This window comes from Indicator indicator, chromosome 16 (assembly GCF_027791375.1).
Source record: "Indicator indicator isolate 239-I01 chromosome 16, UM_Iind_1.1, whole genome shotgun sequence".
Taxonomy (NCBI): domain Eukaryota; kingdom Metazoa; phylum Chordata; class Aves; order Piciformes; family Indicatoridae; genus Indicator; species Indicator indicator.
Window position 1 is genome coordinate 8,600,174 of NC_072025.1, and position 22,748 is coordinate 8,622,921.

The 22,748-nt window shown below is 39.5% G+C and overlaps 1 protein-coding gene across 6 annotated transcripts in view; it reads right to left on the bottom strand.

Moving 5' to 3' along the window:
• Positions 1-6,057: 6,057 nt before the first annotated feature.
• TCF12 (transcription factor 12) overlaps positions 6,058-22,748 on the bottom strand; it is a 162,290-nt gene continuing 145,599 nt past the window's right edge. For 3 of the 6 annotated variants that reach the window (XM_054387920.1, XM_054387917.1, XM_054387922.1), the window contains 6 exons: positions 22,193-22,399; positions 15,190-15,304; positions 14,194-14,365; positions 12,628-12,857; positions 9,926-10,079; positions 6,058-8,356 (listed from right to left, as the gene is read on the bottom strand). In XM_054387920.1, the coding sequence (XP_054243895.1) occupies positions 9,937-10,079; positions 12,628-12,857; positions 14,194-14,365; positions 15,190-15,304; positions 22,193-22,399 (867 nt within the window). In that variant the 3' untranslated portion in view covers positions 6,058-8,356; positions 9,926-9,936. Of the gene's footprint in view, positions 8,357-9,925; positions 10,080-12,627; positions 12,861-14,193; positions 14,366-15,189; positions 15,305-22,192; positions 22,400-22,748 lie in introns of all 6 variants that reach the window. The other 3 variants (XM_054387921.1, XM_054387918.1, XM_054387916.1) reach the window with 2 other exon arrangements.

A 22,748-nucleotide genomic window follows, 5' to 3' on the forward strand; every position in this document is an offset into this window, starting at 1 on the left:
GCCACTATTGGTGAAATGAAAAACAGGTGCAGATCCATGAACAGATGGGAGACCAGCCCTGGCTGATCTCTGGAGGATAATACAGGGCTGTTTTCCACAAAGAGGATTCCAAAGAAGCGCTATTCCTGCCCTAAAACTGAAGCTGCTCTGCCTCACACTAAATGTTATCTCCACTAGCCCAGCAAGTTTTGAGGCATGGTCTGTTGTCTGTCAGCAAAGTACATTGCCTTATTGACCTCTCAGACTTGCAATATTGGCATCTCTTGTTTTTCAGGCATGCCTATAAAGATCACAGAAGGTGAACTGTAATTCCGTTCTTTGCAGTAACTGCAGCCAATGTTTCGTGGTTGCTGAAACATGAAATTTCTTCCCTTGAGTAGACAATTTGTGAATGTCTAACCCTTAAAAAATGCCATTAGTCATATGCAGATTCTTTCTCTGGGAAAATCACTAGTGGTATGGGACAAATCAGCCAGGTAAGACAAATAATACATTTGTTCCGGATCCATAAGAACAGAGCTACTTTTGATTTCCAGCTCATGGGGAGCTGATGGCTTACTCCACACAATATGTGGTTAAACAAAGAACTTGGACTTCTCGGTGAGAGAGTCATATTTGATTACTAACAGGCTGATTGCCTGGTTCTGAGCACAGAACGGAGTGCTAGGATGCGGAGTATTTCCCTGCCTTGTGCGACCCACAGTTACAGTCCCTGCATGGTACAAGACACATTTTACCTCCACGTGTCACTCACCTGACACCTCAGTATTAGAGAAGGCATGGTAATTCTTCTTTTCCACAGTTCACACATCAAACCCAAGAGGACAGCATCTGTAAGAGGACAGAGTATGTTTCACAGAATCATATAATCATATGCAATGAGTGGAGACATCTTCACCCCATCCAGCCCATCCAGCTAGTGTTTCCAGGAGTGGACCATCTACCAGTTTTCTGAGCAACCTTGTCCTGTGTTTTACCACCTCATTGTAAAAAATTTCTTCCTTTAGTTTAAAAGCATTGCCCCTTGTACCATCACAACAGGCCCTAATAATAGTTCTTCTTAGATACTACTAGCTTCTCAGGGGTTTCTTCTGCTTCTTGCAAAAGCACTCGTGTCGTGTCAGAGAGAGATTTGTTGTACCTGCTAAAGCTTCCTTTACAGCAAAAAATGCATGTCCACTTGTGCCAACAAAGTCAAATAAATCCCAACTGTTACCTTAGATTGTATTTAAATTGAGGGCACAAACCTGATTTGCAACAGCAGGCCAAAACCACACTGCTAAGACACATGTATTCTGCTCATTGTAAACTGTAAATCAAATTGGTTAGAAAAATCTGTCTTATCCCACTTTTAGTCAGCTTTTGAAGGAAAACATTCTCCACAGATGACACTAATAGAATTTACCAGCAAAGACCACCCAGGACACTGGGAATCTGAAACTGCTTGGCCTCAGTTACTCAGATTTGTTCTCAGCTTCATGTGTCTCTTTGAGAGACAAAAAAACCAAAAAAACCAAACAACAAAAACCCAGAGCATTTCCTTCATTTTGAACTTGGATTTCTCTTCCAACTGAACATTCATGAAAGCAGCTGGTCCCAGAAGTGGAACGTTCCAAAACTCTATTTGGAGCCAAGTATGTATGTTATGGAGTCAGCCATGATACCACTTTATAGAGAACAGACAATGGATTTTGGATCTCATAAGTACCTTTCTTCCCTGCAAATAAGTTTCCTTCCCCTATTCTTTTGGAAACGTCTCGGTCTGTATTGGAAACAGAGGATGTAATTTATTTTTATCGCCTTCCCTGTAAAACTGGCCAGCTGCCACAGGGTTCTGCTTTCAGATACAGCAAGAGGCAGGAGAATCATAATGAAGAACCATTCGTTTTAGTGGCTCCTGCTCTGTTTTCTTATCTTATTTGGAGGCTACCTACTGTGCTATCTTATCACTCTTTCTAATCCTGCAAAACTTCTCTGTAACTTGAACCCCTCCAGAGAAAAAGCTGACCTTCCTAGACCTCCCTGCTCCTCCAATTCCTGCTCCCTTCCTCGCAGAGCAAGTCACTCCTTCCTTTGTTTCTTTCAGGACTCCTTTCTCACTGCCTGTCTTAGTGCCTCACTCTTCCTTTTCCCAGCTCATTACATCGCATTTCCTAGCTGAATGTACATAATACAGCTGTGTGGCCTCCTTGGGGTATGCTTACTTTCTCACTGTCCAGCCTGCCCTTTGATGTCTGATGAAGAAGGATACATCTTTTCCATTTCTTCACGTGTGCTATTAATTGCTCACTTCAGAGATACTGTTTACTGACTATGACTATGTTTACAGTTGAACACAGCTGAACATTTGGTCTTCACAGTTCACCCTCTTCTACACCAGCCACCCAGTTTCTTTTCAATTGTTGCAAAATAGATGTCTCCAAATAATTTCACAAAGTCACAGATGCAATGTACTTATGTTCCCACATCCAGACTCCTGCTCTCAAACGCTGGTTTTGCTTCATTTATAGAGAAGTAAAGAAAGACTTTATATTGGTATTTTTGTCTCCAGTTTTCTAATAAAAAAAGCAGTGAGGCTTAACAATTTGACCTTTCTGTTGCACATATTCCTACTATAGAAAACCCAGACAAATAGGTGAGCATCATACTTCTGACCTATAAAGAAAAGATAGGAACTCATGAGGAAGCATGGAAGTATGGCCAGTGAAATGAGAAGGGCTCTCTTACATATAAACTGTGCACGTCTTCATGGGATCAAGGGCCCTTGGGCAGAGGGAATTTTAGTAGGCTGAGTTGGGGGATAAAAATTACTTTAGCAAATGTACAGAAGAGAAGAATTATGCAGTTATAATGCAGCAATTCAGATCTAAGATGAAAATTCCTTCAGATGTCCTTCTCGTTCCATATGGATCTTAAAATATTACAAAATAATATGAAATAAATGTAAAACAAATGTGGGATATTTTTTTGTTCTTTTTTAGTGAACAGAATATTGTAATTATTTTGCCTTAAGATAGTATTTTGGATAAAAAGAAGGAAGCAGCTAGGTCAAAGAGTTTAAGAGCTGATTTATGACAAGGTGTATGAAATCACTGAGTGTAAGCATTAGTAGGAAAGAGAGGAAGGCACTTGCACAATTCAACAGCAGAATAACCCAAATACCCCAAACCATTTAATTTGTGTTTTGTCAAGGCATCCTTGTCTGTGCAGTTAGAGATGCTTACGTTTCCTGTGGGTCAAGTTGCCTGCTACTTTACAGTTTCAGTTCCTATTTTATCACTTATTACTTTACAGATTTTTAACCATGGGAATAAGTTTTCCATCCTGAGAATTTGGGCTGAAATATTTAAAGACTTTTAGCAAAAATAATCCAGCCTTTCCAACAATTTGATTAAGAAGGACTGCTGTTTTGTGCATATTTTTTTAAATTGCTATTATTGAGGAATTTTACTGCCCATAAATGTAGTGCTCACAAATTAGAATGATAAGAGAGTCTGATATATGTTTGTAGGTCCTTGTATCAGGAATGCTCCTTGTTATTGAAAACTGCCTTAAATAGCTACTGGCTAAATAAGCATATGTTCAGTATGGGCTTATTAGATTTGCACTGAATGAGGCTTCCCATGTAATTACTCCTTCCAGCCCTCAAGGTGACTGTAATGCTGCATGCTAGAACTGAGAACTCACTCTCAATTCTCTTGTTCCCACTGCTGTCTTCTCCATGCTGAGGAGGAACAGTCAGCTGCTGCATTACATTAATGAAGCAGTCCCAACACGGCCTGGAAGGAATGGAAGCCAGCATGCATCAGGACGGAAGGGAAGAGAGGACCTAAGGAGCCTAAAGGGACAGAACCTCAAAAACGGGCAAGGGGCCAGGCAAGAAGTGGCATAGGTAAGGGAGGTACTATTCTGTGGATGTTGGAAGGGACTGACTGTTGTTGAATCTCACCATTGCTCTTCAGAGTAGTAAACCTGCACCACATGAATCATTCTATCAGTTAATTAGCAGAGGCACATACCTAGAAAAGAAAAGTTTTAAGCCAGTTTATCATGGATACAATCTGGAGACCATATCCCATGGCAACAGAAAGTGGGGGTGAGGTGGGGCCAGGGAGGGACACAGGAGAAGGAAAGTTCAGGAAGACCTGCAAAAGCAGATATGGACGGCTCAGTTCATATGTAGCCTTCCAGTTGAAAAGGCAACAGTTCTAGGAGCAGCAAAGTAAACCAGTGTGTGGTTCTGGTTATTTTTCATCAGTTATCCTGGATATGGAAAATAGCCACAACAGAAAGATGGTGAGGCTCAACAGACACATGTCATTTTTGGTTTCACTCACACGCTTCCCAGATACCCCTGATACTCCTGTAAATGCAGAATCTGTATTTATATCCAAAAAACTTCATAATGAGAGCTTTATTGACACATTTGTTATACTTCTAACAGGATAATGATGACCAGCTGGCTACAGATAATGACAGGCACTAATTTATATTGAGTTGCTACCTTCCTATTCTATAGGCTTTTAGCACTTTTTAGTATTCTTGCCCTCTTATGATGCTCACATTTAGTATTCTTGCATGCTAGGAAAGGGATGAGCATCTAAAGAGCTTTATGTTTAATTACAGTTTCAGCTATTAATTAGTCATGTAAACAAATTAAATGGACATTTAATTAAATGTTACCCTTTTAAAAGGGCCCCTCAACTTACAAGCAACATTGTGTGCATTTAGCTTAATTAGTCAGGTAGTGCTAGGAATTAATGTACTTCTGCTGATATATTCATAATCAGATACATTAGCATTTATGCCTTTGTAGCATACAGCTCTCTTCTGCTGGGTACTGTACAAACAGAACTGGAAGCGTATCTGCAAGACTTCCTTTTCTTTGTCACCTTTAAAAGAAAATACTGATACCCTCTTCAGCTTTTGTAGGGGTCAGCTGACCGCTCTGCTGTCAATTCAAAACATGATCCAAAAATTTCCCCAATCTTATCATTTTATATTTATATATAGGTTTATCTCTTACAGAGCAAGTTTTCTGTATTCAGAGATGGGGATTTTTTGTTCCAGAGCATCAGGTTGTAGTTTGAGTGAATGAGGCTGATGCAGTAAATATCAAGCCCATAAATGTCCACAAGAACTCATCTGATTTTGAAAGGTTGTTTCAGCAGTTGGAGAAAATAATTTGGGAGCAGTCTGGAGCACCTAATCTGGCTGTGCAGTAAACAACTGGCTATTTGGTGTCTTTCCAACAAACACACAAACTAGGGCTAGCGATTAATTCTGCTTCTGTAATAAGCTAATGCTTCTGATACTGTTCATCTCTGTTCATTTGTGGGTGCTGGGAAATAAAGTAATACCCCACTTCTCAGACAGCTCATTCTACAGATGAGTTGAGAGTCTCATGTTTTGAAAATGTGGCCAGCAGGTCAAGGGATGTTATCCTCTCCTTATACTCTGCCCTGGTGAGGCTACACCTGGAGTATTGTTGTCCAGTTCTGGGCTCCCCCATTCAAGAGGGACAGGGAACTATGCCCTGGACACTGCACACTTCCATTTTCTTTTGTCTGCACTCAAGAAGGAAAAACTGTAGAAAATGTGGAAGTATTAATTTCAAGCTCTTAAGCTACAGGGTGGGTTTTTTTTTTCTCTTTTTCGTAAAACCTACATAGATGCATCAAATCAATTCAGAAGTAACTCAGGACTGAACTTCAGTGCACAGAATGGACCTATCTTAAGGACAAAGTAAGGGAACAAAGATGTAACAGATGGCTTATGCCTATGGCATCAGCTTCTGCTTCAAGGTTTGCCATTTGCCTGTTCAATCCACCTTCCTGTGCAGCAGCAAGCTAGGTACCTCAGCTCGCTGGGAATTTCTGTATTGGCTTCACAGGGAGTAGCAAGGACACTTCTTGTGCCTGAGACTTATGGTGTGTACCTTGAGAAGGAGTTTAGGCTTTATTCAGACAGAGGTGAAAGCTGTTTTTGCTGGTGTTATTCAAGGGACACGTTACCTATGGGGAGAGAAATTTTAAAAACTCACTAATTTACCATGTTAAAAAAAGATGGCACATTTATTGCTACATAAATGTTATATACATAGTGTTTTCTGTTACATTGACAGAAATTTCTTTGAACTTCTTGCTGCTGGTTGGAAAGGTTTATCAGCAATACCTTGAAATTTGACACAGGGTACAAATCTGCAATAAACCAACAATGGAAACTGGAGAACAAGATGAGAAGCAATTCATCTCGGACAATTAGCTCTTACAATACTCCATAGGTACTACACGGTATGCTAGAACCCTACTATGGTCTTACAATGCTATTGTAAATTTCTGATATTAATGAACAGGTTATGGTAAATAACCCTACATTTTTACTACCTAATATAGTAAAATAAAGTAAGAAACTTTTTACTGAAAACTTTTTCGATTTCAAAAATCTAGAAAGAGTAATATTTAGAATTCAAGAAATTTTCTTACAAGATTATTGTATAAAAGACTAGCTACAGTGAAAAATAAGCCAAATGTTTTTTTCTTTCTATTTTATGAAGGAAAGCTTCTGGGCATACTGCAAAGTCTAATATAGCCAAAAAGACAACAAGCTTAGAAGGAAATAGGCCAGGCAGTGGCACGTGATCACTTTCACACGTCATAAGCAACAAATTCGTTTAGCTGATAAACACTGAAATGAAGAACAAGGCCACAGATATAATCAGGTGTTATTTGATGATATATGCAAATTAAAGTAATAGAAATGAGTCCACTAATTCCACAAACTGTTTTGTTAGGAACCATCCAAAACATCAGCTTAAATTCATTAGTTTATTTTAACAATCCATTCTTTGTTCTTTCAAATCAAATGACTTCATAGAAACTATTGTTTTGTCCTGTTTTCTGTGTGAACCAATTGCCAGTGATGAAAGATGCACTACATAAACAATAGCTCAGACAACCTTGGCTTAGAAAATGTTCTCCCATGGTCATTGCAGTGGAAGACAGTTTCCATGGAAGTTCAAAGGGATTTAACCATTTCAACACATCTGTGACAAAAGGAATACTTATGGACACTGTTCTGATGGAGAAACATTTAAAGGTTTAATGCTAATATGGCTTGGGATGGGGTAATTTGTTTCCATTTGATTCACACTATTTTATTTTCTCCACTGACAAGCCACACAAAAGTGACAAGATAGATAATGTATACAGTAAGGAAAAATTGGCGACCATTGCTCTTATATTCCATTAAGTAAGCCCACCTTCCTGGTGGCTTTATCACCACACTACCTGCCATGGTGAATTTGGGATTTTGCTATTCACCAAAATTACAGCCTGGAAAAAAAAAAAATCTCCTTTGTATTATAATGCATTTTGTGCTTACGTACAGCTAACACTTTACATGTACTATATGTAGTACTTACTGCTCGGAAAACAAAGCAACTCTAACAAAGTAGATTCTCCCCACCCAATTTACACTTCACGTTACAAGCTTTACTATGAAGCCTAGAAGCCTAAAAAGGTTTTGTTTATAATTAGAAAAAAAAAAAAAGAAGAAAAAAAATAGAGGAAAGTCTGAGGGAAAATAAAAATCACTTTTTAAATCCAAGAAATGTTACGGTCACAGTATTGCTCCTGCCTGTGACCTTCATGAGGCCTCTTACTGGCTTGATGCATGGAGCTCAGTATGGAAGGGTAACTATGACCATAACCACAGATTACCAGAGACCAAAAATAACATAAAAAAGCTATACCAAGGAATAGTTCCCTATTGCATGGAAAACACTAGTCATATGGCAAAAGGAGAGGAAAGGACAACAAAAGACTTTTCCCTTCCTTTTTTAAGACACTAATAGGTATGCTGGGAATGCTACGGGTCTATGGTTGTCACTGCTTTGTTCTCTGAATGTGAACAGCTTTACTAAATGCTGGCATTCAGCTGAAATTTTATCAGCTTTTAACATGTTAACTTTTCCCTTTATATGCAGACCTTTACAGTTCCATAACAATAAATAAAATTTGTAGTTACAATGCATTTGTCAATTCAGTTTAGGCACAAGGCAACTTCCACAACGAGTGGAGAGATCACAACAGTCTCTGATTGTGCAGAAGCGACACACTGCTTGCAACAGAATGATATGTTCAGAGTACTTCAAGGGCTGAAATTCTATCTGAAGATCTTGTATTTTCACTCCTGATGCAGGTGTTGACCAGTAGCTTTGATCATGAGATTGCATTTGGGTTTCTTGCTTCAAGTGTTTTCTCCTGTCAGGTTTGTGTCTTCATATAATGTTAGTTGTCTGTGTCCTTGTGAAGAAAGGTCACCTTCTGTGTATCCTACCAATAATTCTGGAATTCTAGAAAGAAATTTGGGAGAAGAAAGTAGTATTAGGAAAAGAATCAGTAAGTACTATAATATCAACACTAGAGAACTATTTTGAACTGTATCTAACAGTATTTTCAGTCAAAATTAGTTAAGTGCAAAAGAAAATCACATTGAGAGGCCTTGAAATACTCCTTCCCAAAAATATTGAGTATGATACATGAGAAACAGTTTACCCTCAGGAACATTCTGTTTGGACTCTTTGGATATAGGAGAAAGAATTTGACTTTGTTTGCTGAAGTAAGAAGGAGACAGCCCCTAATTTAATCACAACTGTTGCAGGTACACATTGCCATAAACCACATGAAACTGCACTGCCTTTTCAGATCATCTTACAAAGGTGCTGCTAGTAAAAAAGCAAAGGCATACTAAGCTTCAGAAAGCATTGTATTAATAGAACAAGAACAGCCTACAAAGTCTGCTCTAAATCAAAAACGATCTGGCAGTTCAGAATTAGCCTACTGCTCTGACAGGAAACAAACTAAAGAAACGCAAACAAACAAAACCCCCAGCATTTCATTAACAGAGGCAGAAGGTGCCTATAAGGTATGAGGAACATTACTGACTCAAGTAAGACTTGGTTTAAGTGCTGTTTTGCTGCTTTCTAAGGAACACCAGAGAATAATAAACTTCCACAGGCCTTTACTGTAAGCTAAAACAGAAGCAAAACTGTTTCGGTGCACAACTACTAAAACCCTCTCAAACCAGAAAATTTACTAAAGCTACATAATAAAATAAGGGCATTGAACCTAATTCCTTAAGTCTTCTGAAAGTGGTAATAGTTCTACCATTTTAAAAGACACAGAATACTCAGAATTTTTTCTTCTCCAAATCAAGTTTTCCCCAATTATTTAAAAAACCCGACCCAACGAAAACCATGCAATAAACTCAAAAGAACAATACTTCTGTAAGGCCTCACCATCAGCACGTTCTAAATGAAATACTGTATTTTGGACTGCATGGAGCTCTTGGAAATTCTGATTTATTTTGCAAAGCTGAAAACATGATTTCTAAAATCTTAACTATCTTCACTAATACAGATTGTGACTTAAGATAGTTCGCAATCTTTGTTGGCAAGTGACTCAAGTTAGAATGCCTGGCCTTAAGCCAGACAGCGAAACTCCAAAGAGATAAGAAGTCTCTTCAAGTGTTTGTATCAGCATCGGGAAACAATACATGGATTTTCAAACAAACCAGTGTGATATTTAGATCATTTAAAGAGGTATAATTAATCTCTATTATGCTTGGCTTATCTAGCAAGCTGCTGTCTATTCCTCTGATGCCATGCCAAGAAGGCCACCTGAGCCAAGAGATATAGCCACAGGCAACAACACACAGAAATGAAGAGACTTTAATGACAATTTCTTAATTTATTTTTTTTAATTGTCAAACTACACAATTCTGCATGCTTCTGCTTATGCTCAAAGATAGGAAAGTACTTAGCAGCAGAAAGAAGTATAGTGCTCGTGGCAGCTCAGTAGCTAAGAAAAAATGTATCTAGATCTCCCAAATTTGAGCCAGTAAGAAGAAACAAGAGACATACCTGGCTGGTGTTCACATATGACCCATAGGGTTGGTAGTTTCACTCAGGCCAGGGTGGCTTCCTGGGTGTGGTGTTGGCGGCTCTGCCGATACGGCAGAAACTTTTTCTTCTTCCCTTCTCTTAAGGCAGGCTGCTTTAGGGTTTAGGTTTCGTTCTGTAAGAGAAAAATGTTTCTTTAGACCCCATATGCTGATACTGATATATAAAGCTGATATTGATATATAAAGCATCATAGTAAAAACCAGCTAGGCAGCCTTCCTCTTCTAGCTGCTTCTGTTCCTGTGTTAAAATGCAGGTGCCTACATCTGCAGAGAAGCACTACTGTAAATCCTGCCAAGCATCTCCTGGTCATTTTAAACAATGCCCAGAAACATTACTAACTGCCTACATACACCTTCAAAAAAACTTCTAGAAAGTGCCTTCCTTGTCAGCAGAAGTTGCTAAAGTGTGAAATGAGAACTGCCTGTAGTTTACAATGTAATAGGAGAGATTTCTTTGGTGTGTTGGCATCTTGAAGTCATATCAGCCTTACAGACATCACACTATTATCAGTAACATTACTGCTGCTTTCTTCTTCTGAAGTTATTAGCCTGCTATTAGAACAGAGGAGGTGGAATGTTCTATGTCTCTTCATACCCCCAAGTCTGTGAAATCATCTTGTGCCCACCACACTTAAATTGAAGGAAGCCACACAGAGCAGAAGGATTTTTCAAAACATATTTCCTCTCACACTGAAGTCAGTACTTCATAACAGGCAGTTGTGGACTAGCTATCACGGTATTTCCATCAGTATTTTTCCATTTCCCCAGTTAGCTTCAATAGATGTAGATTCTGATCGAGTTTTCAAATGACAACAGCTTTTAAAGTCAGCTTTTCTGATCTTCAAAATGGCTTTTCATGAATCAAGATATAAAAGATGTAAATTGCAACAGCCAAAAAGACACACGAAAAGCGTGTAATATATTGTACCAGCACGTTGAACTTAATCAACATTTCAAGATACTTTCCTAACTGTCAGAGAATTCTGCTTTGCAGTTTGAGATCAGAAATACAACTTTAGCTGTTGTTAGAGACTGCCAAAACTGAACAGACAGCACAAGCCCTTCTCTTGGACTGCACAGGCACCCCTGTAGAAATTCCAGTTTGCTGACCCCTGTGCATTTTACAAGAAGTAGAATCAAGCTCATCTGATAGGCAATTTTGGACAGACTTACTAATTCTGCTTTCTCTCAAGTCATTATCAACAGCCTCCTACTCCATTTCCTAAGGATAAGCACTCCCAGAGAGACTACTGGGGAAAAAAAACTGCTAACTTTTCTTAATCACAGTTTTCTTTGTTTAAATGTGGCTTGCCTTGAAGTTTTAAAGAAGATTTAATTATGTGGAAACTTTGAAAGGAAGTTAATTTACAGTGATTTAGGAAACGGAGATAAAAATGCTAGCCTACAGTTAGAGCTTAAAATCTGAAATGTTCCCTTTTGAATAGCACCAATCACAAAATTAGAAGCTTCATTACCAGCAAAGAGGAAATTGTTTATGCAATTATATAATGCAGCGGGTGCCACACAAGGCTCCAGTCAGTCACTTTCAGGAACAGGTGCAAAGAAAGGCAGGTGAGAGAAAAAGGGGAACACAGCCTCTCACAGGAGGCAGTGGTGTCCTTGTGATAGGCTTCCTCAACTGCACAGAGCATAAAGGTGAGATGTAAATGTGAGGAATAAAAAGCTCTCAATTTACACTGCCCATAGAATAGGTCCAGTTTAAGTACAGATTTCTACCTGAGATATAAGGTCTGGAAGCAACAAAAAAAAAGTCATTTTATTAATTTTCACAAACTGATTTCAGTGGATTACACAGAACCTGTGAGAGCAAGTAGGTGGATTTAACAGCTTTTAAACTTAAAAAAAAAAAAGTTTGATTAATGTTGTTCTCACTTCTTCATAGTATTCACTCCTCCACACTATGGCAAACATTTTCAGACCAAACCAACTTTCAAGATCCAAGTCTCAGACATGGTAAAGTAAGATTTACCATGGCAGCGGCTGGTGCCTGATTTGCAGAGGAGCTAGTTGCTCTATACGCCTTGGAAGACTTCTGACTAGGACAGCGTGGTTTTTGTTAAGAACTGGGTCAGGAAAACTCTGCCTGAGAACCCAGCACCTCATCCTTACTACAGAGTACGTGAGCTTGTGTTAAGTTATCCACTTTGCCACTTTCAATGTCACAAACATATTCAAACCTAGTCCTGATTCAGTTGAAGCAGAAGTATGGCTTCTCTCTTCACCTCAGCACAAACAAAAGTAAATCCAGTTAAATTCACTGTGGGGTTCACCTTCATAGAATTATCCTCTTTTTGCTAAAGCTTCTGTACTACTAAATAAGTGCTTTTTACAAATGTAATCAAGATGTATCAATATTTGGACTACAAATTTATCTTGAAAATACAAGAGAAGAGATGACTAATTAACATAAGGGAAAAAGAAAAAAGAAATAAAGGCAGATCAAAGGCACCTACTCCCACCCCCTTGTTTAAGAAAAGTTATTTCTTTGCTTTTCCTAAGAACTTCGACATGATTACAGAACAGCAAACATTATTCTAGTAACTTGTGTTTCTAGTTGTGCAGATGTCAAGAGGAGCCTGACACGACTCTCTGAACAAAGCTACCATGCAGACTGCCACAGCACGGCGATGAGCTACTGACCTCTCACTTGCTGCTCTAGACTGAGGATGACGGCTACAGCCTGGTGAAGAATAAGCAGTTTCGTCTGTGGTTTTTCGCTCTTCAGATGAAGCTGACACATACGGCCAAGTTCTTTAAATGCCTCATTAATATCTCGTACACGCAAACGTTCTCTAGCATTATTTGCCATTCTCCTCTCCTTTTCTCTTTCTATTTTCTGCTCTGGGTTTAAATCCTCATCTTCATTAGTACTGCTGCAAGAAAGTATATAAAAAAAAAATAGTGTACTGAAATATCACTGGTGTTTCAAACAAGTGATCCTGCTGCTGGTTGAAAACTGAGCTGATGAAATTAAAACTTCCCACTTCATCTACTTCATATTCAAGTACAATTAGTTAAATAAGAAAGTGTTAATACCATTGCTTACTTATTCAAGGTAATTCTTGCTATTTTTGCCTTTTCTAAAAATAAATCTTAAATTGTTTCTGCCTGAAGAATATTCACAGAATTTTATTTGCAGATATCTACAGGTAAAGGTATAGATAATTTCCTCTAGGTAAAAGGATGGTATCTTGCAGCTCCTTAAAGTAGAAGATGTACCCAAACCACCACCTCAGTCAAGTACTGACAGCTGTTCAAATAGCCAACAGATAATTCTGCCATCTTGTTAGGTGAACAGCAAATAATTTGCAAAAGTAACTTTATATATTTTTCAATGTATCACCTTATATAAAAAGTGTTCAATAAATTTCCAATTTAATGTGCTTATTAAAAAAGTTTTGTTTTTGTTAAAAACCTTGCTGCACAATTTTAGAACTATTTTTCTCTAATACCCAGGGTAGAGCTAAACAGTTCCATTTAGAATTCTTGTATCACTTCTAATTATGACATTAAATTGCACAGCCTTTTGTTCAATATGGGACTGTCCAATTCAGTCTAAATCTGTGTGAGCCCTCTGCTTTATTGCACACACTAAAATGCTCCTAGACACCTGTGAAGGTATTGCCTCCCCTGCCTGTGCTTGCAAAGTTCTAGCTGTTTTCTGTTATCTCAGATTTCAGCACTTGGGTCATGCCTGTCATGCAGCTCCAGAAGCATTATATCCAGTGCTGCCTCCAGTTTTTCTGTCTGTGGATTGAGAGGGGAGGGCATGTTTAAAAAGAATGTTTTTCTGCCGTATTCACCCCAGCCTGTGAGTTACCAGGCTGCTGCTCTGTATCACTACTGGCGCACACTGAGCAGCTCAACCTCGGCTCAGGCACAAAGCACTGCAAATTTATAATATTGTTCCATCCTCTATGCTGGGGGGCAAGGCCCTCTCCATCTTTCAGTACTTCATATGTACCAGCAGACACTAGGCAAAGAACTGACTTAAGGGAGTGAAGACTTTTCAGGTGGTTTTCCCATAAAAATTTATCTTCTATTTGAAATGAAACAAAAATGTAAACTATTCATCTATCTTGGCTGCCTACAAATATAGGCACTGAGGTAATGCAGAAGCCTAGAAATAAAGTTACCAAACTTCAGGACAACCTGCTACAGAGCAGGAATGAAGCACAAATTCCCTAGGCCACATCAGCAACCCACCTGGTTCGACCTCTAGATGAGACCTTGATATCCTTCTGGGAGGACTCATCATCTGATTTCATGTCATCTGATGAGGGGGGTTCATGTATATTTTCATCCTTCTCCTTATGTTCAGACTTGATTTCTGTTGGACCTATAGCCACAGACTGGCCCTGTAAGCCACCTGACAATGCTGTAAGCAACCAAAGATCAGTATGAGTATCACAGGAGCAAAACATTTAAGAGAATCTCAAGCGAATATTGTTGATAGGAGGCCAGGGCCACGCAGAAGCCTGGGAACACAACATAAAGAACTACACTCTGGCAACAGAAACAAGAGAAATCCTGGTAACTGTGCTCTACTTGGACACATGTCATGTGTTTTAAAGGGATGGTAACTCATTGAGCAGCTTGATCAGTAACAGCTTAATCTAAGAAAAACACTGTTCAAGACAAAAGGACATTTAGTGAAGGAAGAAAATTTGCACTTCATGTCTGGGCTACAAATTTTAAGTGCAGAACTGCACTGACATCAAGGTTCGGGTTTAGGCCAAATGTGCAATGTATGCCTCCCTAAATGCTGCAGGTATGCTAACGAATAAACCAACTTCTGTTTTCTATAGCTTACTCTTTTAGGCTAAATACTGAGGGAACTGCAAACACCTGTGTGGAACGACTTTATTAGCTAAATTGAAATCTGGCCTCAGCCCTCCTGGCTGATACAGAAACAGCTGCAGCACTGCAAACAGTGTTATGGCTCCTTAAAGTAGAAGACTGCGGCAGCAATGCAGAGTCTGCTGCTGAAGATAGACTGGAACAAGTCTGACACAGAGATGCCCTCAAAACTGTTGCAGGAATCCCCAACAGTGGTGGTTTATAGGATTTATAATTAATTTTTATTTCTCAGCATTATCTATGTCTCTATGCCCCATGCTGATGTGAGTTTACCAAGATCTACAGCCTCACTGACTTCAGATTATTGTAGACCCTGTTCAGTATTTAGCATTGCAGTATTACCTCGGTAGCTTTCTTGTGTTTTGTGGTTTAAGTCTGTGGTCTGAGCAGAAACTGTACTGGGAAGAACTGAATGGTTGTTGTTGAGGCTGACACTTTCTTCCCGGTGAGTCCCAACCTAAAGCAAAGCAAAGACTTCCATTAAAGATGCTATTCAAAGAAATAGTCCCAAAGTAGAAATTTAAAAGACAAAGTATTTGCTGGATTAGAGACATGAGTTACAAGTTCTGGCTCAGTAATGGAAAGATTTTGCTAAAAGATGCTGTTACACTGACCTCTTGGTTACACACTATATAAAACAGTGACCAACACCTGTTTGCAATAACACAGCAACCACTAGATAATGTCTTTCGACGGTAGGGTCCACAGTTATACGTGAGTGTCGGCTTGTGGTGGTCAGGAGGGGTAGTTGATTGGTGTTTACAGTGTATGATGGTATCGTGGTTTGACTTGCGAGTTTGCGTGGTGGTGCTTATGGGGCGATCCTGTTTTTGGGTTTTTGCATGCGTTCATAAGTTTGGTTGGACTATAGGGGAAGTACTAGAAATCCACCACTCTACACAAACGCGTGTGTGTTTTGTGTGATGTGAGATAGGCGTGGGAGGTTTGTCGTCGTTGTTAGGGGTGGGGGGGTGATTTTGTGAGGGGGGGGGAGTTTTTATTGGCGAGCGACTCGGGCAAGAAGGGACTTGGAGTGTATGGAGTGGACCATGGTCCCGTTGATGGCTAGTACTTTTTCTGATGTTGACAGGCTGATGGGTTTTCGTGGAGGAATCCCGTGACTAGTGGGGCTATCCTGCAGCCGTTGGTTGTACTCTCTTGATTTGATTTTTGCACAGCATAGTTTGGTGATGTTGTGAAGTGATTATAATACCTATGGGACAATTATCAGGGTGTAGTTGTATTATGTTTAGATTGTGGTTTGTGGGCTTTCAGTGCTTGTAGTAGTTGGTTATTTAGCGGCGGATCTGTACTGTACAATCTGGGGCGCTCGGCATATACCTCTGGTCAGTTTGGTCGTTGGTGGGTTAGAGGTTGTGGGGTAGTCTGGGCGTGCGTTGGTATATTGCCACATTGGCTCTCATTGGTTTGGTTGGGAGGCAGTTTGGGTACTAATTTGGCAATGGTTAGTGGGTGTTGTATTACCTTCTTTTGATCTTCCTGTTTCTGGGTATTTTTCGGTATTAAATAGTATCGTGGGATTCTACTATCTTTTGTTTGGTTATCTAATTTTGGCTACCAGTTGATATGTTTCTTTTTGGATTCAAGTAGCAATCTTGTTCTTCTAGTGTTGTTATGGCCGTGTATTGGGTTAGAGGGGTTAGTGCATTGTGGGACACATCGGAGTACCTCTGTGTGTTCCTTTATATTCATTCTTTGACGTGTTTAACGGATGTGCGTGGTTTCCGCGTGTGGTTGCCTTATGCTGCACTTGCGTCTTGCTGGGCGGAGCGTGGGGGTTGTTCCATGTGTGAGTGATTTGTTCCACTGTTGCTTGTTGTTTCCGTGGGGTTATTTTTCACGATTTCAGGTAAGCTTGCTCATGGATTGGGTTTGGGGGGCTTACAGAACGGTATTTAAATATTCGTTTATGATGGGATGGGGGCCGGAGTGCGATGTGGGAAGGATATGTTTTGAGAAGAGGGGATACTGTGGACTATCTGTTGCTATTTAAAGTATATTTTTATTTCCTTTGTGTACCATTGACTTTGTGAGAAGTCCTGCTATGGATACAGTTGCCTTGGCTTTTGAAACGGCTTGTGAATTCACTGTAAGTTAAGGAGCAGAGCCTGAGTTTTTTAAAAGCCCACAAGACAAAAAACTCTCTACAACAGTGACATGAAACTGAACTTCCAAAAATGAGTCTTTATCTAATTCTGCCCTGCAGGTTGTGTGTTTTGTTTTATTCTTCTGGTCATGCTTAGTCTGAACGCAGGAGGGTGCTTTTATTCAGGCTACAGACTATTAATCACATCAGGGCCAGGTTTGTTCCAAAATCTACTTCAAAAGGGCAAAAATTTCTTAAAGCTGTGTACAAACATAGCAGCTGCCAGAACCCTGGCAACTTTCAAATCTAGAGCTAATCTTAACTCGATAGATTAGAAACTCAGTTCTGAGAAAGGCAGAAAATAGATTAGAAATAAAAACTGAATTCAAGTCCATGTTCTAGTCCTTTGAAATAGGCTTACATATCCAAAGCCTACAATTTAGATTAACAGGATTTATACTGAAATCTTAACAACAGAAGTGTTACAAAACTGACTGCAAGATCTCTCATATACTTGACAATCCAAGCAGGCAAATGCCCAAACCAAAAGATTACTGTATCCTATATTAAGGCCAAGAGCTTCATTTCCTATAAGCACAACTTATCAGTGACTACTTCAAGGTACCAAATTGGACCTTTAGTACCTTAAACACCAAGTTAAAAAACGTTTGCTTTTCTTTCCCTCGACTCCCACTTTTCTGAAAAGGAGGCTCTCACCAGCTGCATCTCAGTGGGGCACAACCTTGTGCTTCCTTTAAGGCTTCTGAAAGGCACTTTTGTACCCCAGCTCCAGTGCCTCCGGAGCAAACAAGCCTGCGACATGTTTTGTTACTGTCATTCGTAAGCGATTCTCAGTCAAATCACTTCCTAGAACGAAGGGTGGCTGGGGGGGTGCGTGTTTAGCTCCAGGGCCTGGGACCTGCCTGTGTCTCCACAGCTCCTGGAGCTCTCTTAAGGCTCCAGGCCACCTCCAAGCAACGGGGCCTGGGCCACAGCAAGCTGGTAGATGCAATACGGCAAGAGCCAGGGGCTGGCAGCCGCGGCCTGGCCTGTTTCAGCGTAACTACGTTCGCACAAGTTCCTTTGTAATTCGGTTCCTCCCCCAGGCAAACGCTCCTCGGGCGCTGCCGGCGAGCCGGGCCCGGATATTAGCATACAGCTGGGCCCGCCCCGCCGCATCCCTCGGGCGGCCCCGCAGCGCCTCTAACAACCGGGCCCGCTCCGACTGACTGGCAGCATTTCATTTTGTAAGCAAACAAACGTGCGGTTAATTCATTCTTTCATGAGCTAATTTCGCCTTATTTTCATCATCCCTCTCAAGTAAACCCTAACCACTCCTCGGGCACACGAAATGGAAGACAAATGGAAAGGCTGGATGCACATCACACAGCAAAACCCCCAGCTTCTCAGTTGCACAGGCCAAGTATTTTAGAGAAGTCTGAGAAGCAAATCAGCACCGACACTCTATCTGTTAAATTAAAACATTTAAATTGCTCACCTTTGTGTATTTTCTTTATACAATAACAATCTAATCCAGATTCAGGATTCTCAGCAAATGAAATACCTTACAGCTCAGTCAAGTCACAACTTGAGAAAAACAGTAGTATGGTATATAAGGCAAAGTTGCTGTCATTTCCCAGGTGAACTGTATTTATTTTTACTCATTTAAAGAACGACTTGCACATAGGGACAACTGCCTGCAGACACCCTAAGTTTTGAAGGAAAAAGTAGGTGCAGAACATACTTAATTGCAGCTGATAACGTTTGGGATCTGAAATCAGAAGACTAGAGGTTTTTTCCAACTGAGTAAAAAATAGAAAGATCATGGCAACTAATGACACATGGCTGCATGTAGGGGGAACAGTGAACGTGGGGGAAGGACAACCTTTGTCTTGTTAGCTTGGTTCTGCATCTCATGATTCACTTTGATTATTGATTCTGAACTCAGCTATAAAAGCTTGTGAGAACTGGGGGAAAAAAAAGTCTGTCTTTTCTTGTATTTGCTACAGGACTTACCTAAGCATATTTTAAAATATATGCAATTTTCAAGTATACCAGCTGGTCAGTTTGGCTATGGTCATTAATATAATTTTAACTAAGATGAGCATAATTAAGACACAGAAAAGGGCTTTGAAACCAAGTTTTTTACACTTCAGACAGCTCAAAACTGTACTTTGGGAGCATAATCTCAGTGTAGAAATTCTGACAAAGTGCTTTGAGCAAGGGCAGAGGTTGGTGTTGGCAAAGCAGCTTAAACTGCCCTTTTGTGCTTTTGTAACTAAAGCAGACACAGGGTAGAAAGAACAAGATCACTCATTTTCTTAAATTCCTGTTGTACCTGGAAAAAAAAAAAGCTCTGTGACTTAAAGATTCAGTTTCATCCTCAAATGAGCTTCCAGGCCTTTTATTTATTTATTTTTAATCAGTTCCGGCTGTTCTTTCTCCATCATATTACAACGACAAATAAAAAGCAGCTTGAATAAGAACAAAAAGAGTATTACTTCTTCACTTTTCAATAATACATGAAATAAAGTACAAATCAACTTCAAAGGGTGCTTAGCAAATATTTGATGAGTTTGAGATATTAAAAATCTATTTGAGTAAGTCTAATGGTCAGCCCAGCTAAAAAGAAAAACAAAACCATTCAGAGCAAGCAGGAAATGAAGTCAACTAGAGTTTTAAAATAAATCTGGCTCAAAAATTAAGCAAATGTTAAAATAAAACCATGTCTGGTTACACTAATTACATAACAAGGAGTTAAATTACTCATTTCCTAGCTCCTTCTGCCAAGATCATCATCTTCAAGGGAAATTACATTTTTTTTCCTAAAGAAATAAAAAAGTTTTCTATAAAGATCTACATCCCCCTCCCTTGACAAGGAAGTTTCATTTAGTGCTGAATCCCCATGGAGAAACTTAACCAAATAACTCTATAAGCACATGAAACAAAAATAAGTAAACACCTTTATCAATGCTGACACTTCTCACTATCTCAGCCAATACACACGACTTTTTTGAAGTCCACTAAAGCAGTATGCAATTTCTGAACAAAGTCTAGACCTTATAGTTTGGGTTGTCTGTCAAATTCTTCACTCTCCAACATTTACTATTTCAAGAAAAAAAATAGTAAGGAAGTCTAGTTTGAAATTAATTGGTTATTGAATACCATAATAACGCTACCTCACACATAGGGGCACTACCAAAATGGGCGTCATCACTAATAAACCCTTCAGTTTTGACTTGCCAAGTGCTGCCCTGTACCTATTTCAAGACTCCATCCTATATCATGCTGAGTAACTGCAAATGATGTCAAGGGCACTCCTTGGGGACTGGGCAAGGCCACTGATTTACACACATGTTTGAATAGAAGGATGCCTTCTGTTGGAGCCAGCTACTCTGATGTATAAAAAGTAAGGTTAATCCAAGAAATTCTTCAGCTGACTCTTCAAGCCAAAACTGACCTACTACAAGCTTGTTTCACCCAGTGAGGATTAAATATAAAAGAAAGTGTTTTCTTAATTTTCCTAATCAATGTTGACTTCTAATGAGCAGCAGGCATCCTTCAATCAAAACTGCAGATCAATCATTAGATGATAAATCTGTACTACATAAGTTGCACAACTACATTAAACTACAGTAGAGCAAGGAATCTTTATTTATTTTGGGGAGTAATTTTCCACTATCACCTGTATTAATCAAAACCAAGTTGATAAAATATACTTATCATAACTTAGGTTGAAGGAGAAGGAGAGATTTTTATATACACTTTGACACTAACTGCACTTGACTGTATCTTAGCAGTATCAGAAGGTTCCATCATTTCAGTCACTCACTTAAGCTCATATATTTAGACCAGGGGAAAAAATGTTTTCTTTTGCATGACTCAATTTCAGTCTAACCCAGAAAACTGTACAATTTTCCCTGTAATAGCATTCTTTGAAATACTGAACACGAGGCAGTATTAAGAAAAAAAAAAGGTACTTATGCTCCACTTCATTACTAGAAGTAACTGTGAACGTGTACAGAAACCTGAAGTTGGATGTGTGTTTGGAAAGTACCCCTCCCCAAAAGCCTCCAACACAGACATCTTATAGCAAGTTACCATTCTTTTTGATGTTTACTGCAGTGGTTCTGAAATTAATATAAATGGATGTGTGACGTGCAAGCAGGAGAGCCTGGAACTAATTCTGTTTTATAGAATACAAACCCTTCAGCAATTGGGGTACCTAATTATTTTGATGATAGGTGAAATTCTGCCTTGATCACACAGTATCCAGCTGTGAATCTGTTTTATAACAGAGAAATTCACAGCATGTAACTGGTCTCTAAAATTATGCTGTAAACATGCAAACACATGGCACCACTAAACTAAGCATGTTTTAAAAAGCTCTTTTTCCTTTAAGCATTTCTGAGAAGGGAGGAATGAAAAGGAAGAAAAAGGTAAGTGAGCAATGCCACAAATTGATTTTGTTTACTGTGTAATGCTTTTAACATATTTTTGACCTATGAAAAGTCTGACCCCATTTTTTTCAGAACAGTTCAGATTTTTAAAGAAACTAGAAGAGATGGATTTAATTATTTTACTCTTCTTAGGGATTAATCTAAAAGTATTTTCCTCTTCACTGTTAGTTATTCTACAGCTGTGCTCAAACTCCCTTTAATTTAGAAAAAAACAGTTTAAATTTTGAGCCTGCACACACTATGGTTCCACATTCCAACAGCTTCCTCCCAGTCCTCTGCCAGCATCTGCTATTGAAGACTAGTTCCAATTTACAATAAACAGCTTTTCCAGACCAGAACACTTGAAATTCAGTCCTTCTTGACTGCTTTTCCCATTCAATCTCTCTATTCACCGTTTCAAGGAGAAAACTGTTCTGCCAATTATTACACATCTGGAAAAAATGCATGTATAAGCTGAAATGCTCTCAGCAGAAAGTTTCAGCTTTCTGCATATGGTCACAGCAGGATTTTATGGGCCACTGACCAGGCCAAAGTCTAAATTTTCCCATCTTTCTCCTCCCCCTCATTTCTGCCCACCCCTGCCCCAGCCCTCTAATTGGAAACCCATAACAGGTGCAAGTTGTCTGCCATATTTTCCCCCACAGGAATCTCCAGTAGTTTCTTCCTGATAAACACTAGCCTTACAGTGCATTTTTAACTCACTAGACTCTATGATCATTTCAACGCATCAGCTGTAATTGCTTTGCATAAAGAGATACACATTTAAAAACAGCGTTACCATTGACGCTTGTCTGCTGGTTGTTACAAGGCTAGATGCTCCGTAAGTCGAGTTCAGGCTTCCAATTGGCCCATTGTGGGATGGTCCCAATAAACTGTGTATATCTCCATGGCCACCTGATAGGCTTGTCGAAGGCCCCACAGCATGATTCCGTAGTACATGAATGGCATCGTCAAGTCTGTCCAAGCGATCCTCCATTCGAGACTGCTGTTGGGATGTAAGAGGGCCATTAGCAGCCATTACTGAGTAAATCTGCAGACCCAAACCTTAACAGTCCCTACCTCAAAGATACTAAAGGTTGAAGATGGAATGCAGTATCAAAAGACTTTGAAAGCACCTACCAGCACTAGAAACAAACAGGAAAAAGAACAGATATCTACAGATTTTGCTTGAGATAGCATTCATTCCACAAATAGGTGACAGCTTTTAAAGTGAAGCTTATTACAAGGTTAATGTTACTCATCTTCTATTTCATGGCATGAACGAGAAAAAACGGAATTGCTACAAAATAAACTAATACAGGATGGGAGGGTCATAAAATCAGCCCCACCACATT